The sequence below is a fragment of the Fringilla coelebs genome (genome assembly GCF_963513975.1).
Source record: "Fringilla coelebs genome assembly, chromosome: 12".
NCBI classification, from domain to species: domain Eukaryota; kingdom Metazoa; phylum Chordata; class Aves; order Passeriformes; family Fringillidae; genus Fringilla; species Fringilla coelebs.
Window position 1 is genome coordinate 19,483,991 of NC_140038.1, and position 14,755 is coordinate 19,498,745.

A 14,755-nucleotide genomic window follows, 5' to 3' on the forward strand; every position below is an offset into this window, starting at 1 on the left:
GTGAAAACAATAGAGCTTATAAACTCATACAGCCCACATGGATCTGTTTGGGTTTTTAATGAAAAAGGAGTATCCAGTGGATTAGTGGCAGGAGGAAAATCTCAGCTGCTGGAGCCTGTAGGCAAAAAATGCCTGTAGACCCTGTGCTTGTCCCCTAATCCATGGGTGTGCAGGAAACACCAAGGGAGACAGATCCTTTGCTAATGCATGTGTAATTTAGAAGTGTTTTCTTCCCCCTCCACCCATCTGTGAGTTCAGCTGCATCTCTGCAGTATTTGCAGCACAATGCTACTGTTTTATGAGCCAGGAAGTGAAGCTAATTCAAAATATATTTTGACTTAGTTATTAAGCCCCAACTTGGGCTCAGCGCCAGCTTGGAAATCCTGATCTTAAACTACATGAGAATTTTCCATATAGATCTCTTCTCTTAGGTTATTAACTCGCTCCTCTTTGGCCAGCCAGCCTGCAGTAATGTCTCTTGCAAAGCTGGGATGCATCACTTATTTCTGCTGTCTCTAGGTCTAAGCTCTGAGTGACTAGAGAAGATGTCTCCTGAGTTCAGGAGTCATGCTCGAGTAACAAGGGCAGAGCATGAGAAATGCAGACCTGTAATTGCCAGACAGCTGCCCCATGCTTTCCTTCCTCACAGCTCCCCTCCAGGGCAAGAGCAGCTTTAGTCAGAAATAAAGGTAAAGTTTCCATGCGCAGAGGTAAAATACAAGAAAACAGTTATAACATGAGCAAACTCAAATATTTCATCACTCTTAAGAAATTATCCTGCCCTAACAACTAAAGGTCCCAAATACTTTTAATTCATACTGTTTCTAGCAAAATTTGTTCACTAAATTCTGAAAGCAGAGTAAATCCTCCCCTTCAGGATACAGATGTAGTTCTCCCACACAGCCTGCCCTTTCAGACCTGCCTAAACCAATCCTTAATTCTGGAGCTGGTTTTGACCCAACACATCACAGCAGTAGGAAACTCAGAGCATTTCAGAGTGCTCTCCCTGACCTCTACCTGCTTCAGCTGCCATCCAGGTTCTTCCACCCTTGTTGGAATCACACTTGAGATTTCTGGGGGAAACAACTCATGTCCTCTTTGTGTCTCACTGATACAGGTTGGAAAACTGATCAAAGAAGCTGCTTCTAAAAGCAACCTCAAAAGGGTGACGTTGGAGCTGGGAGGGAAAAACCCCTGCATTGTGTGTGCAGATGCAGACTGTGAGTATGGGCTGCTGGCTGTGTCTGCTGTCAGAGGATCCAGGGTGGTGGGGTTTGTGGGTCTCTGCTCTCCTCTGGCAGCTCACAGGGCTGCTGTTTCCACCCAAAGGCTGGAGAAAACCTCTGTCCAAGGGCAGGATGTAGTTGTGCATTCCTGGAGCTCTTCCCTAGCATGGGGATCATTCCCATGGCCCGTGGTGCCTTCGCTGGGGATGGCTGCAGTTGCAGTTAAATCTTGCATTTGTGTGTTTGCTGTTTGTGGGCTTTATCTTTAGTTGGCAGTGCTGCAGAGCCTGAGCCAAGCACTGGGGAGAGCAGTTTTCTGCAAAGCAGCCCCTCTGCAGGCATTCCTGTGACAGGGGAATTTTGGAGGATGTGATCTAATCCAGCCTTCACCTCTATCCTGGTGGTCTGCAGGGCTCATCTTGTGTGTTTCATTGTGATTTTGTTACATGACTCAGTAGTACTAGGAGATATGTTTAATCTGTGACCACCAAAATGGTTGGAAAATCCTATTTGGCTTCAGAAAAATCCTCTCCAGTCCTGCACAGCACATATTTAAAATCAGAGGTATTTGTGCCAGCTGCTAATCATGAGCATTGCAAGGAGCTGGCCAAAGCTGGCATGCTGCTTTCTCAACAATCATGACTGAAACTTGTCTTTAAGAACCAATGCATGGTATTAAGATTTGCCAGAGCAAGAAAAACTGGTCACTGCTCTCAGTGAGTCCTTGTGGAAGAAAGTATCAGGAGCTATGGCCAACTAGACCTCAAGACAAAAGGCAGGAAGAGAGGTGGATACAATAAAAGATCTGGTTTGGGGGCAGTGAGGCCCCGTGAGTGCCTTCCATGGGTGTGGACCATTGTCAGCATTTTTTAAGGAGGTTTTCCAAAGAGAAGGGAAAAACAAGTCTGGAAACACTGGAATGCTGGAACTGTGCATGTGGTAACACTTTTCCCTCCTGGGTCTTCTCACAGTGGACTTGGCAGTGGAATGTGCCCACCAAGGCGTGTTCTTCAACCAGGGGCAGTGCTGCACAGCTGCCTCCCGCGTCTTCGTGGAGGAGCAGATCTACCCCGAGTTTGTCAAGCGCAGCGTGGAGTTTGCCAAGAAGAGACTGGTTGGAGACCCCTTTGATGCCAGAACTGAACAAGGGCCCCAGGTAACTGTGTGTCTGAGAGTAGTTGTTGTTTGGTTTTTGGTTGCGGTTTTGCATAATTTTCCTTGTGTAAATATTATCCTTACGGATGCGGTCCCAGCAGAAGTGCCGAGGGGTGAGTAATGTATCGTGGCTTTATTTTTCCTCTCTATTTTAAATATCAATTAATCACAACTGTTGAAATGTTATGTTGTAATTTTTTTCAAAACACAAATGTATTTAATTCAGTTCTTATCCAGCTTTATGGAAGGGGCTGTCTCCCTGGTGCAGTAACACAAAGCATGTTGCAGTGAGCCATAGCTCTGTGCAGAAGAGTGCAGCTAAATGGCTATTCAGCTCCTTGGCTGTGTGGGTGATGACAAGCAGTTAGAGCCCAGAGACTCCTGAGTCCTCACTTTCCCTCTCCTCCTCTGCTGCCTTTCTGATCCTTTGGAGAAGTTTCAGCTGAATTAGGAGGAAGAAACATGCCAAACTGCTGTCAGAACCAGCCTCCTCAATACTTCCAGAGCCTTCCTCTTAGTTTTTCCTTTTGAGGCAATCTGAGTTGTGCTGGAGAACTCTGGGGGAAGATGATCCTTAGGTCAGATCTGCTAACAGGCCCACTGTTAGGTACCAAAAATAAAGCAAGTTCCCCAGAAACCTATAGCCAAGGCCTCTTTTTCTCAGTACTGCACTGTGGGTTTTTCTTCCTTGATGCTGTCTGTGTAGGATCCCTCAGAGAAGGGGTGGCTCTGAGGATATCTGCCTCTCCTTATCTGGTCTGAAGCTGCACATTATTCATGCATGGTAAAACCTCATTGCTTGCCCTCATGCAGGGGGAATAAGATGAGGTACCTCCCCTGCTCATGCTGAGGCTGCATCCAGCCCTGTAGCTTGCCTAGAGATTTCAAACTGCTCAGGACTCTTAGGAAGAGAATCCCATGCTGATACTTGCTCCAGCAGAGATGAGCTGACCCTCAAACACTGATTTCATGAGAACAGCTCCAGAATCCATTCAGCTGTGAGTTTTCGAGGGGTGAAACAACCTGCAGTGGTTGGAGCATGTTGAACTGGGCTGCTTGTTTAACTTCATCAGTGTTCCCAGCTCCTGCCAGGCTGTCTTCCAGGATGCACTGTGGCACTTCCAGACTTCAGGGTGCACTGTGGCACAGCTCCATCCTCTGGGATCACTGCTGTGGCTCAGGGGAGACCCTTTGCATACAGACCTGTAATTAAGGGTAACAGTGAGTTGGAATAGCAGTGTCTGGTCAGATTTTAACTATGGCCCATCTGTCCTTTTTTCCTGCTCTGGCTTACCTGTTATACTTGTAGGAGAGAGAGAATACCCATACACACCTGAACTTGTGTGTATGCAGCTGTCAAGGCCAGGATGGGAAGGTGTTGAGGGAGTGGGAGGAAACTGTAAAGCCCAGAGCTTTTATGTGGTTGCCAGTTCAAAGGGATAACCACTTCCTCTGCAGCTATGGCTCCTCACTCTTTGGAGCCTATGTTGTGGGCACATACAGAAACTTAAGCAGAGGAGAGAAATGATGCAGTGTCACAAGGGCTTAAAAATACTTCTGAAAGTAGCAAAGATTCACACTTGTCCACAAGTTACTCTTCAAATGTGAAGCTTCCAGATAATTTTTTTCCCCATGTTCCTGAAGTAACCTGCTTGGCTGTGAGGGTTTTTTTTATCTTGAACTGATGGATAAGGGAAGAATCACCAGGAAAAATAATTTGTCTTCTTCATCTTTCCCCATCAGATGCTTCAGATTCAGCCTGTTGCTTTCATTTTCCTTTGGTGTAAGGCAGGGTGAACGTACACAAAAGCATCACAACAATGCTGCATAGATCCCACTGTGGGATGGTTACTGGCTTAGAAGCCAACAAGGGGAAGGGGATGAAGCCAACCTTCAGGCTGACAGTGGTTGTAGCTCATGATCTCTTTGGTCCTGCATCAGCTGCGGGTGATGACAATCCTGTTCCACAAGAACTTGACGTAAGTTAGTCCTGGAAAAGTGGTCCCATGTGCAGTTGTTTGTTCCTGCATTGCACTGCACTGAATTGGGGAACTGGCTGATTCAGGTCTAATCCAGCCTTTTTGGAAGTGAGGAAGAAAGGTTTTCCTCAGGTCAGTCCCCTGACGTGGATTACTGTTCACTGGCATAAATGCTCATGGCATGGCAGTGGGGAAAAGACTCTGTCAGCTGCAGTATTGGGCTATACTGATATAAACTGTGCTGCTCTGATTGAAATTAGGTCAACTTTAAACCACATTAAACTTAGACAGAAATGAGGCATGCTTCTGGTGAGACTTCTCCAGAACTCACATGTGTCTGGCAGTGCTGACTGGCTGGAATTCAGAGGATGCCATAAGAAACCTGAGGGGTGCTCAGGACTGTTTGAGCAGAGTGCCAACCTCAAATGCAGCCATTTTTAAACTTTGGATTCCTGGGAGCTGTATCACAGGAAGCAATAAAGTAAATCTGCACAGATGGCAAACTGGTAAACCAGTGCATTGTACAACTGTGAGCAGCAAACTGCATTAGATGAGACTGACATCCTGGGGCACTGGAACGGGGATTACATTAGAACAAGACTAGACTAGTTTTGTTATTTTAGAACCCAAATACTGGGATTTGTGGGCTGCAAGACCTAGTCTACAGGAATAAAACAAGCACTAATTATGGCACTTGTTAGCCAGTAATTATTCAGCCCAAAACATATAATTTGATTTATAAGACAGTGAATATTTTCCTTATACTGTAGACATGCATTTTAGGATTAAAGTGTGAAAATAAAACATTTAAGTAGAAAGGGTTGTGTCCAACAGCCTGTTGGACCCAGTTGTGAGCTATTTTGTAGGATTACAAACACTAGATTTGCACATGGAAAAAATTCTCCTTGTGGTCTTGACTGAAATGAAGCAAGAGATGAAAATCCGGGAACCCCCAAATCTTCAGTATTGCAGTGATCCTTAGAAGCTCCCTTCTCTATTGAATTAGATGAACAAATAGTAGAATTTGCTTTACCAGATCATGTGTTTTTAATAGAATTCAATGCTTGAACCATAAATAATAGTGGAGTAGGGGACAGAATTTAAACAAGCCTTGCAAGCTCTAGTTACAATGACAAACAGTTCCACCCTTGCATGTCATTTTTACAAATGTTTTCTTTCCCCAGTGTCTTTTCATCTAACTGTAGTTTGCCTTGCAACAAGTTACAGCTGTATAAATATCCTTGTTTTGTTTTCTGTGATGTGAAGTGGATGGACTGGATTGGTCTGGATCACAGACATGCCAGGATGGAAAGCACTTGCAGATATTTTCAAATTATTTACGCTTGGCAACTAAGCAACCAGACAAATAGACAATGTGTATGACACCTGCCAAACTCAGTGTGACACTGTATCCTACAGCAGGGCACACATTTCCTCGGGCAGTAGCATGAATTAAGTGTGTCCTTGGGTAGCACCTTAACACATGAGAGAACACAAGCACTAAGAACATGTACTGTGCACGTGCTGCTCAAACATCTGTTTGTCTGGAGATGTGCTGGGCTCTGTTTCCACTGTGTACCACAACAATCCCAAGGACACCCTCCTGCAGCTTTGATATTTGTCTAAAAGCATGAAAACTTGGATTGTGTGTGGTCAGGATTAACTAGGGACAGGATATAGTCTGTAATCTGAAGGAGTCAAGTGTGGAACACTCCGTGTAAACAGTCTCAACTGGCAACTGGCCCTGCTGAAATAAAACCAGATGCCTAGGGAGGAGGATTGAGCCAGAACAAGCATCTGGAGATACCTGGCAATGAGAATAATCCCCCAGCCTTCCAGGACACCTTGTACCAGTGGGTGGAGTCTTCTTTAATCACCTCAATAAATTTGTCGAGCTTTTTTTGAGTTCTTCTTTTGAAAAACATCACTAAGTGTTCTACTATCTCCAGCATGCTGTCATGAGGAGTTTAATTCCACATCATGTTAAGAGCCAGGTCTGTTTGTTTGAAACCTGCAGTTCTGCAGCCCACTGCTGCACATGGAGCCCAGAAGAAGGGTCAGCAGTGAGTGGAAGTGCTCTGGGCTTCTGCACCTCTTCCCAGCACAGGACACACTGTGCCTGTGGAGTGCATGATGTGTCCTCAAAGTCTTGGTGCAGCTGTGTAGCTTCAGGGTCCTGGCACTGGACTGGCCTTTCCCCACCCCTACAAAAATCCCTGGTTAAAGGCTCACAGCAGCACTCACTATTTGAGATTACTCCATAGTTAGGAGGAGTTAGAAAAGGTAGTTAAATGTGAGAGGGGAAAAAATGCAGGATTACACCAGCTTCTAAGAACTGTGAGAAGTGATTCTGATTTTAAAAGCAAGGCTTTGGTGCAGCAGTTGTTGTGGAGTCACCCCAGTAACAGGGCTTTTCTTGAGGCTGTTCATGTAGTGTGCCCTGTGGAAGGAGATGGAGGCAGAGCTCACTGGGTTCTTCCAGGAGGGGACAGAGGTGAAGCTGCAAACTGCAGCAAAACTGAGATAATAGTTCTTAGATCCTGGTCCTCCCTCTCCTGTACTGATTCTGCTGCTGGTCAGATCCCTTGCTGAGCTCTCTAGTCCATCTCAGGCAGTTCTCATACTGCTACTGAGATAAACCAGTGCTTGGAGAAGGTGAGAAATCCCAGAGCTCCAGTGAGGTGCGCTGTGGGAGCACATATCCAGGACTGGGAGGAAGGGAAAGGGGGAAACCCCTCCATGTGGCAGCAAATTATTAGATCAGATTAAACTGTCGCATGTCACTTCACCTTCTGTTTCCTGGGGGTCAGAGCTATGCCCATGTCCTGTCTTTCTCCCTGCTCACTCCCTGGCTGCCACATCCTAAACTGAGCTATCAGCTGACCCCAGTTGGACAGTGCCCTACAAATGTGGCCCTGGGCCTCATTCCATGACTTCTCTCTGGAACCATGATAATAAAGGTGCTGCTGTTTTTTTATTTTCCTTTTGTGTCTGACAGATTGACCAAAAGCAGTTTGATAAAATCCTGGAGCTGATAGAAAGTGGGAAGAAAGAAGGAGCTAAACTGGAGTGTGGAGGTCTTGCCATTGAAGACAGAGGCTTGTTTATAAAACCTACAGTGTTTTCAGAGGTCACTGACAACATGAGAATTGCCAAAGAAGAGGTACAGTACAAATCACCTAGAAAAATGCTGCTTCAGAATCAGAAATAGTGGTAATGGAGGGGGGTCTGTCTGAATCCTTAATTTTAAATATAAATAACTGAGTAAAAATAACTGACACCGTGGCAGGCTGGAGCAATTATTTACCCTGTAATTGCCAGTGACCATGGACAGTGTAATGTGTGTTCTTGCTCCCCTACTTTGTAGAGAAGGGGTTGCTTTATTGCAGAAATGTGGGAAAAGAACTCTGGGACCTGATGCTGGTAAGGAGCAAAGGAACAGCCACTGAAGTTCTCTGAAACAGCCTTAGCATCTGAAACAATCCCAGATTCCATTCTCATGGCAAAATCTCCCGAGACTGACTATTTCTTTCCTATATGAAAACATGGTCAAAGCCAGTAAAGTGCAGATCTAATGCTCTGGCTTTCATTATTCATATGTAGAAATGTTGAACAAGCTGCATGTGATTAGATGCTGTGATATTCCTTTGAAATTGAAGTTAATCTACTTTTCATCATGTTCCCTAATGGAAAATAAGTAGTTGCCAAAATCTAACTGGCATTTGTAGTTTAAAGTTTAGCCTAGTGCTTTTTATGGGGCTGCTTGCTGTTCACTCCTGGCAAGATGTTTAAATGTCTCAGATCTGCCACAGAATCTCTAAGGAACCTGGGAAAGATATCAGTCAGTCAGGGCATGAGTTACACGCTAAAAATAGAGAGAAAAAAAGCTGAAAATCCCATGACAAACCTTTTCTTAATGAACTGACTCCAAATCCCAAGGCATGATTCACAAAGCTTATCCAGTTCCATTCATTGGCAGTTTTGTTGCAAATGCACGTTCATCCTTTGCCTAGGATTAAGACTCCAAATAAGAGCCTGGATACCCCAAAACAAGGACATTTATAAACCCTTGTATGAGTTTAAAAGTGGCCCAAATGAGTCTGTTTCTCCCATTCAGTGGGGTTATTGTGTTGTGAGAGCCTGCAGACCAAGAAAGGCCTCCACCTTTGATATTGTACCCGATTGAGAGACTCCATCCCAAAATTTGGGAAGCCTTCTGTGTATAGCTGTTGCTTCTACTGGCAACCTGGGAAGCCAAGTTTGTGGTCAAACACAGATGTGGTTAATGCACTGCATGCAAATAAAATGCATACAGTGACAAAATCAGGGTTAAAACCAAGGAAGAAAACTTGCAGTCCTTGAAATAAATTAATTGTTACTTGAGCACACTCAGCTTCAGAGTTCAAAAGGAGAGTTGTAAATGGAGTAAGGATGAATCATTTGTAACTTGTCCAGATCTAACTCTGCTTATTTTGATTGTTACAGATGATCCATTACTTGTTGGATCTTAACATTTATTAACTACTACAGCACATCACAATGCTTCCTTTGAAGTTTAATTAGTAGCTTTTAGGACACTCCATCAGTGACCCCTAGAAGGCTAAAATATAAGATTTTAAATATATTATCCAAACAGAGCATCTGATTCTGATTACTTCAAAACCACCATGATTAGCAGATGCTTTCCTGTACTAAAGTTTAATTGATATCTGCAGATTTTTGGGCCAGTTCAGCCTATTATGAAGTTCAAGAGTATAGAAGAGGTGATAAGAAGAGCCAACAGCACTGAGTACGGACTCACAGCCGCAGTGTTCACCAAGAACCTGGACAGAGCCTTAACCCTGGCTTCAGCTCTGCAGTCAGGAACAGTCTGGTGAGCAGGCTGGGAACAGAGGGTGGGCTGGGGCTTTGTTTCCTGGGAGGGGAGAAGGATTTAGGACTTGCAATCATGTTGGTAAGATAATAAAGATCGTGGGCTCCATCCCTGTACGTGCCGTTCATTTAAGAGTTGAAGTTCGTGATCCTCGTGGGTCCCTCCCAACTCAGAATATCTGTGATTCTCTAAGTGCTGCAGCTAAAATGGATTAGTATCCTGCCTAATCCTTGATGCTCTGCTCAGAAGCAATATCCATTCCTCAAAAGGAGGTGGTGAGGTCCAGACAGCATGTTGAGAAATGGACTGTTTTTTCCTTCAGTCGAGGTATTTCTTTGTTGGGGTTGTAGTAAGCTCCACCAGCCATTGTGCCATCCAAAACCCTGTATGTAACAAAAAGCAATTCTCATGATCTTTTGCCAGCACTAGATGGGATTTTGCTGCACAAACCAGTATGGACAGTAGGTGGCAACACACCACTGTTACAAAGAAAAGCAGCTATTTTTGCATACAAAATTTCTTATTTTACATTAGAATGGTTTTAAAGATGGAATCCTGATTTTTTTCCCTACATAAGACAAGAAGTTGATCTGGTATCTGATTCTGATGCAGAGGATTAATTTTAAGAGTTTGCACCAGAAGAATCAGCCTCAAATATTTACATAAAATGGGATGTTGGGCTTTGAAGGAGCACACTTCCAGCACAAGCCATACCTGTGCTGCATGACCTTCAGTCATTTGATCATACTGAGATGCTGGGGAAGTGTCTGCATCAGTTTTTTCTACCAAGTATCCATAGAAATGGTCCCAGTGCTTTTATTTTACTGTGACACAATTGTCTGACATAGTTCAAATGCTTTCTATACCTGGAAGTGGATGCTGGGGCTTCATTGTGAATGTTTAGAGAGCTTTCTAAGTAACTATGTTCATTTCAGAACGTTAATTAGTAAATTAGGGAATAGCCTGAACTATTTATTTTAATCATGACTCTGAACATGGCATAAGTTCTAGCTCAAGCATGAATGTCTTTGCCATTAGAGGATATGAAGCAAGATGTAGGTCAGACTAAGAACTACTCAGATGTTTTCTGTTTCTGCAGCAAAAGAAGATTTTATTGCAATAATCTGATTTCTCAAGTGTATGACAGAGAAAACAGAGGGATTTCAGATTTCATTGTATTGTTGCTGTTGTCATCATCTTGCTTTTCCTTGGTATTGAATTGTCTTTTTAAAATTGATGTTTTTATTGTAGGATCAACTGTTACAATGCGCTCTATGCTCAGGCTCCTTTTGGTGGCTTTAAAATGTCAGGCAATGGCAGAGAACTGTAAGTTTTGCTCAGTATTTTGTTTCTGTGTGGGTGGTGAATGCAATAACATTTGTGACTGTGAAAACACTGTTGAATTTGCTTTTAAAGTTTAATCAGGCTTGCAGCATGCCCCACAGGGAGGTACTAAGCCAGTAGACCGTGGATGTAAAGCATTCCTTTAGGAGCACCTTCATCTGCTTTATAAGCTTTTAATAGCTCCAGTTCAGTCAAGTCTACTTGGAAGCATTTTTCCATACTAGTTAGATTTTTAGATGAAGAGAGAAGTAGGGCACCATAGCTGGGGACACTGGTATCCACCCCAAACTTGCTCCATCTTTCCATAGTGGTGTCTGTGCCTCTCTTGGCTGCTGTATAATTGGTTCTTGTTCACGTGGGAAGGAATGATTGCCCAAATCATTCTCCATCCCACCTTCCAAGGTTGCTGCTAAATTACACAAGAACTCTGTCCCTCTTCCCCAGCCTGGCCTGTTACAGAGGGGCTACCAGACACTTCAGCTCTTAATAGTTACTAAAGCTGAAATTTTTGAAACAAGGTCACTCCATGAGTTAGACACGGAGCTGAGACATTGTCTTAAATCTTAATTTTCTTCTTGTATAGGAGACAGGTTTTCTTAGACCATTCAGCAGACACCTTAGAGGAATATAACACACCTTTTCTTCCACAAGCCAGATTTAATCCCAGAAACCATTTCCAGTAACTGCTCTGAGACATTCAGGTGCCTCATTTGCTAAGCACTGCAAATAAATTAATCCTCAAATGGGACATAGATATATATTGAGACCTTATGGTTTGCTTTGCCTGACTGCCTGGATAATTAAAGGATGTCAGAGGTTTCCCATGGGAAGGGCCTGGGAACAGAGCCAGTTATCACCAACCAAGACATAATGCAGTGGTGGGCTCTCTCATCAATATGCATTTCTGGAGCAATTGTGCCCTCCTGATGACATGGTATCTTGTAGATAGAAGCTTTTCTTTAGGTGAAAAAATAACTTTAATTGCTGTCTAAGTGCCAATAGCTGTGTGTACGTGGCTGTCTCTTGTATGGCTTCTCATAGCAGCACTCAGTTTGCACAGGCAGAGTCACAAGCATCATCTTGTGGGTTACAGTGACCAAAGCATTCTGTGTTTCTCTCACAACAGGGTATAATTGTATGTACTTATGTACATGTACTTGGTGGTTATTAGAGGTGGTGGGATAAGTGTATAGCTGGTGTAAATTGTTCAGATCTGATGTCAGAAATCCACGTGTGCAACTCTCTTCTCTCAGGGAAATACACATTAACATTCAACAACTGTTTGTCCTTTTCCTGCTCTTTTCTTTTGCAGTGGGGAGTATGCTTTGGCTGAATACACCGAAGTGAAAACAGTCACCATTAAACTCTCCCAGAAGAGTCCATGAAAACAGGAGGCCTAAAATGCTGACACTCTGAATGTGACACATGGGGGATGTGTTCAGAGCAAGGGGGAGGGGAGGGGTGGGAACATGGAAACACCTGTCTTTATTCCTCTAGAAACACTGAATCTGCTGGGCTCCATTTTGCCAACTGGCTCTTCAAAAACTGATTCACCGACCCTACTGGCAGTACACACTTGTACCCCACAAGTCCCTGGCTGTACAACTGCCTACTCCCTGTGACTCAAAACTGGTCAGTCACAGTTTTGGCAGGACATCTGCTTCCCAACTGTACCCCTGAAGGACATGGACATCACTGGCATGCTAGAGAGACTGCTGGTACCATCAAAGGTACTGGCAAATACCTTCAGAGGCACTTGGGTTTCCCTTGGCAGAGATGGACTCGAGTGGTAAGGGTTAGAACAACTTGACTGGAGTTGGTGGAGTTTGTGTGAAGATTGCAGCTGGAGTTTGGAATGGGAGTGAAAGCTTTCATGGAAGGATCTGTAAGGAAATTCTCTTTGAAAGAGCTATCATGGTCTGTCTAAAGATATGTGCATTCTCCATCCTGGTGATATTCTAGCCCTGAATGAGATTTGTGGGAGTTTCCTAGAGGACTCCTTTGGGGCCACTATGTCACCCAACAAAGCCAGACTTTCAAGTGTCCTTGGAACCTGATGTTTGGGTGTGCACACACTACACATGCTGCAAATGCAAGTTCCTGACTTGCTGACCCTTCTGGCTCCCAGTGAGTCACAGTTGTATCTCAAACCTTCACTACAGCACTTTTCTCAAGAGGATTTTGCACTGCACTTACTGTGGTGACCCCGAGTTGGATGCTGAGCATGTAGCATGGTACATGCCCCATACCAGTCCTGATCTGAGGGAGGGAGCAGAAGAGCTGCAGGAAACTGTCCTGCACTTTCTTTCTCTGCAACTTTCAGGCTTTTTGAACATCTCTTTGTTTTTTGAGCCAGGACTATTACTTTGAGAGTAAAACTTAGATCTTTACACTGCTTCTTTATCCTGTATGAATGTAGCTTAAAATACATTCCTGGAAGTGCAGTGTGAAAAGGCAGGTGCTCCCAAGCACACCTTGAGGGCTAAAGAGAAGGGTGTACAAGCCAGTTACCATGGAATAAGCTGTGGCTGGACTTCAGTCTGTCAGCAGCTTCACAGCCATTGTCCCTGTGAGTGCTGTCATCCCATGACCAGCACAGAGTAGCTGATCCTTCACTGAGAAAACTGCCCTTGCTCCCAGCTGTCCATGGAGTGGCTGTCACACCCAGCTCATGCTTTAGCACCTCCTGCAGTAACTTCTTTGCATGCCCAGACGTTATTATGAGATTAATTATCATGAGATGAATGACAAGCCACAGGCTATCTTCAGTTCCTGGGCTCACTGCTTTCCCTCCTCCTGACTCTGCTGGAGAACCCTGGCAAAGGCACAGCCAGTCCCACGTCTGCAGGAGTTAGTGGTGACAGCTTGTTAGGAAGTTCAGCTGATCCCTCTGGGATTGTCCTCTGAGAACAAACCCACGGAGGTTCCTTATGGCTTATCAGCAGATCCCCAGGGAGCACTGATAAGGATTGCTGCTCCAGATGTCAGAGCTTGAAGCAGAAATGCAGGTCTAACCTCTCTTGTCTGCTGCAAGCCAGGATTTACCCAGTACCTTCCTTTGCTCACAGATAGGCTCAGACAGCAACAAATTCTGTTGCATGAGTGGAGCTTTTTTTGGAGGAGGAAGGAAGGTGGGTGGTGATAAGTAAGGAAAAAAGTTTGCATGAGCCTAAACTTCCTTATTAGTTGGTGAATGTTGAAATTGCACTTCAACATCACTTCACTTCTGATGTGACATACCTCCCACCAGTGCTCCCACGGGCTGTGAGGCAGGTAAATCTCCCCATCCAGTGATGAAAATGTCCTCCCTTCCCCAATGAAAGGCCAAATGGGATCATTGTAAATAAGTTTCTATTTTTGTAAGACACTTAAGAGTGCAAACATCTTCTCAGACAAACGTTTTACTCTTGCCCACCTGAGGGTTTCCTTGGGCTGCAGAGAGGTGAGGCAAACAGTAAAAGGCTGTTTATCTTGATGTATCTCTGTGTTTTTGATAAACAGTGGTGGAAACTGAAATAACCTGAAAATCTTAAAATCCTACTCTTCTGGCTTTATATGTATGATATATATTTCACTTTTTTCCCCTTATCAAGTTTTTAAAAAGTCAATGTATCTCTTATTGTATAAATCAGGGTTTGACTCTAGACACTGAATTTTGTAAGTTATATAACACTAGACACTAACTTTAAGATAACCCCTTGGAGGGTATATATATTCCTCCATTGCACAGTAAGGCTTTCATATGAATACTAGTTGTTTTTTTAAAAGAAAAGAACTATATTTATAAATTAGGATACAGTTAATCTAATGTATTTTTATAGCTAAAGGTACATGAAAATGTTATGTTTAAACCTCATGTATATATTTAGACTATGGATATCTTTTTTGTAATAGTTCTTGTTCCTAATAAATGTTTAACTTTGTGAAACAGATGTATCTGAGGATTTAGTATCTCACTGGGAGACAGTGAGGGAATCTGCACTTGGATTAATTTTTGCAATTTGGATTAATTAATTTTTTTTTTCCGGTTTTTGGATTAATTTTTGCAAATTTTAGAGTAAAGTGCTGAGTGTGGTCAGTGTTCTGCACATAAAAGCTTGAGTTGTGCCATTTACCATAAGCAGAGAGAGGAGGGCAGAGCTGCAACTGGCAGGGGCAAGCACAAAGCTGGATGGATC

At 43.7% G+C, this 14,755-nt stretch overlaps 1 protein-coding gene across 1 annotated transcript in view; it reads left to right on the forward strand.

The window, feature by feature from the left end:
* ALDH1A3 (aldehyde dehydrogenase 1 family member A3) overlaps nt 1-14,431 on the forward strand; it is a 33,319-nt gene extending 18,888 nt beyond the window's left edge. Inside the window, exons 8-13 of the mRNA XM_084213364.1 lie at nt 1,118-1,220; nt 2,198-2,382; nt 7,359-7,523; nt 9,076-9,233; nt 10,485-10,559; nt 11,890-14,431. Of these exons, the coding sequence (XP_084069490.1) occupies nt 1,118-1,220; nt 2,198-2,382; nt 7,359-7,523; nt 9,076-9,233; nt 10,485-10,559; nt 11,890-11,962 (759 nt within the window). The 3' untranslated portion in view covers nt 11,963-14,431. The remainder of the gene's footprint in view (nt 1-1,117; nt 1,221-2,197; nt 2,383-7,358; nt 7,524-9,075; nt 9,234-10,484; nt 10,560-11,889) is intronic.
* Nucleotides 14,432-14,755: the final 324 nt, after the last annotated feature.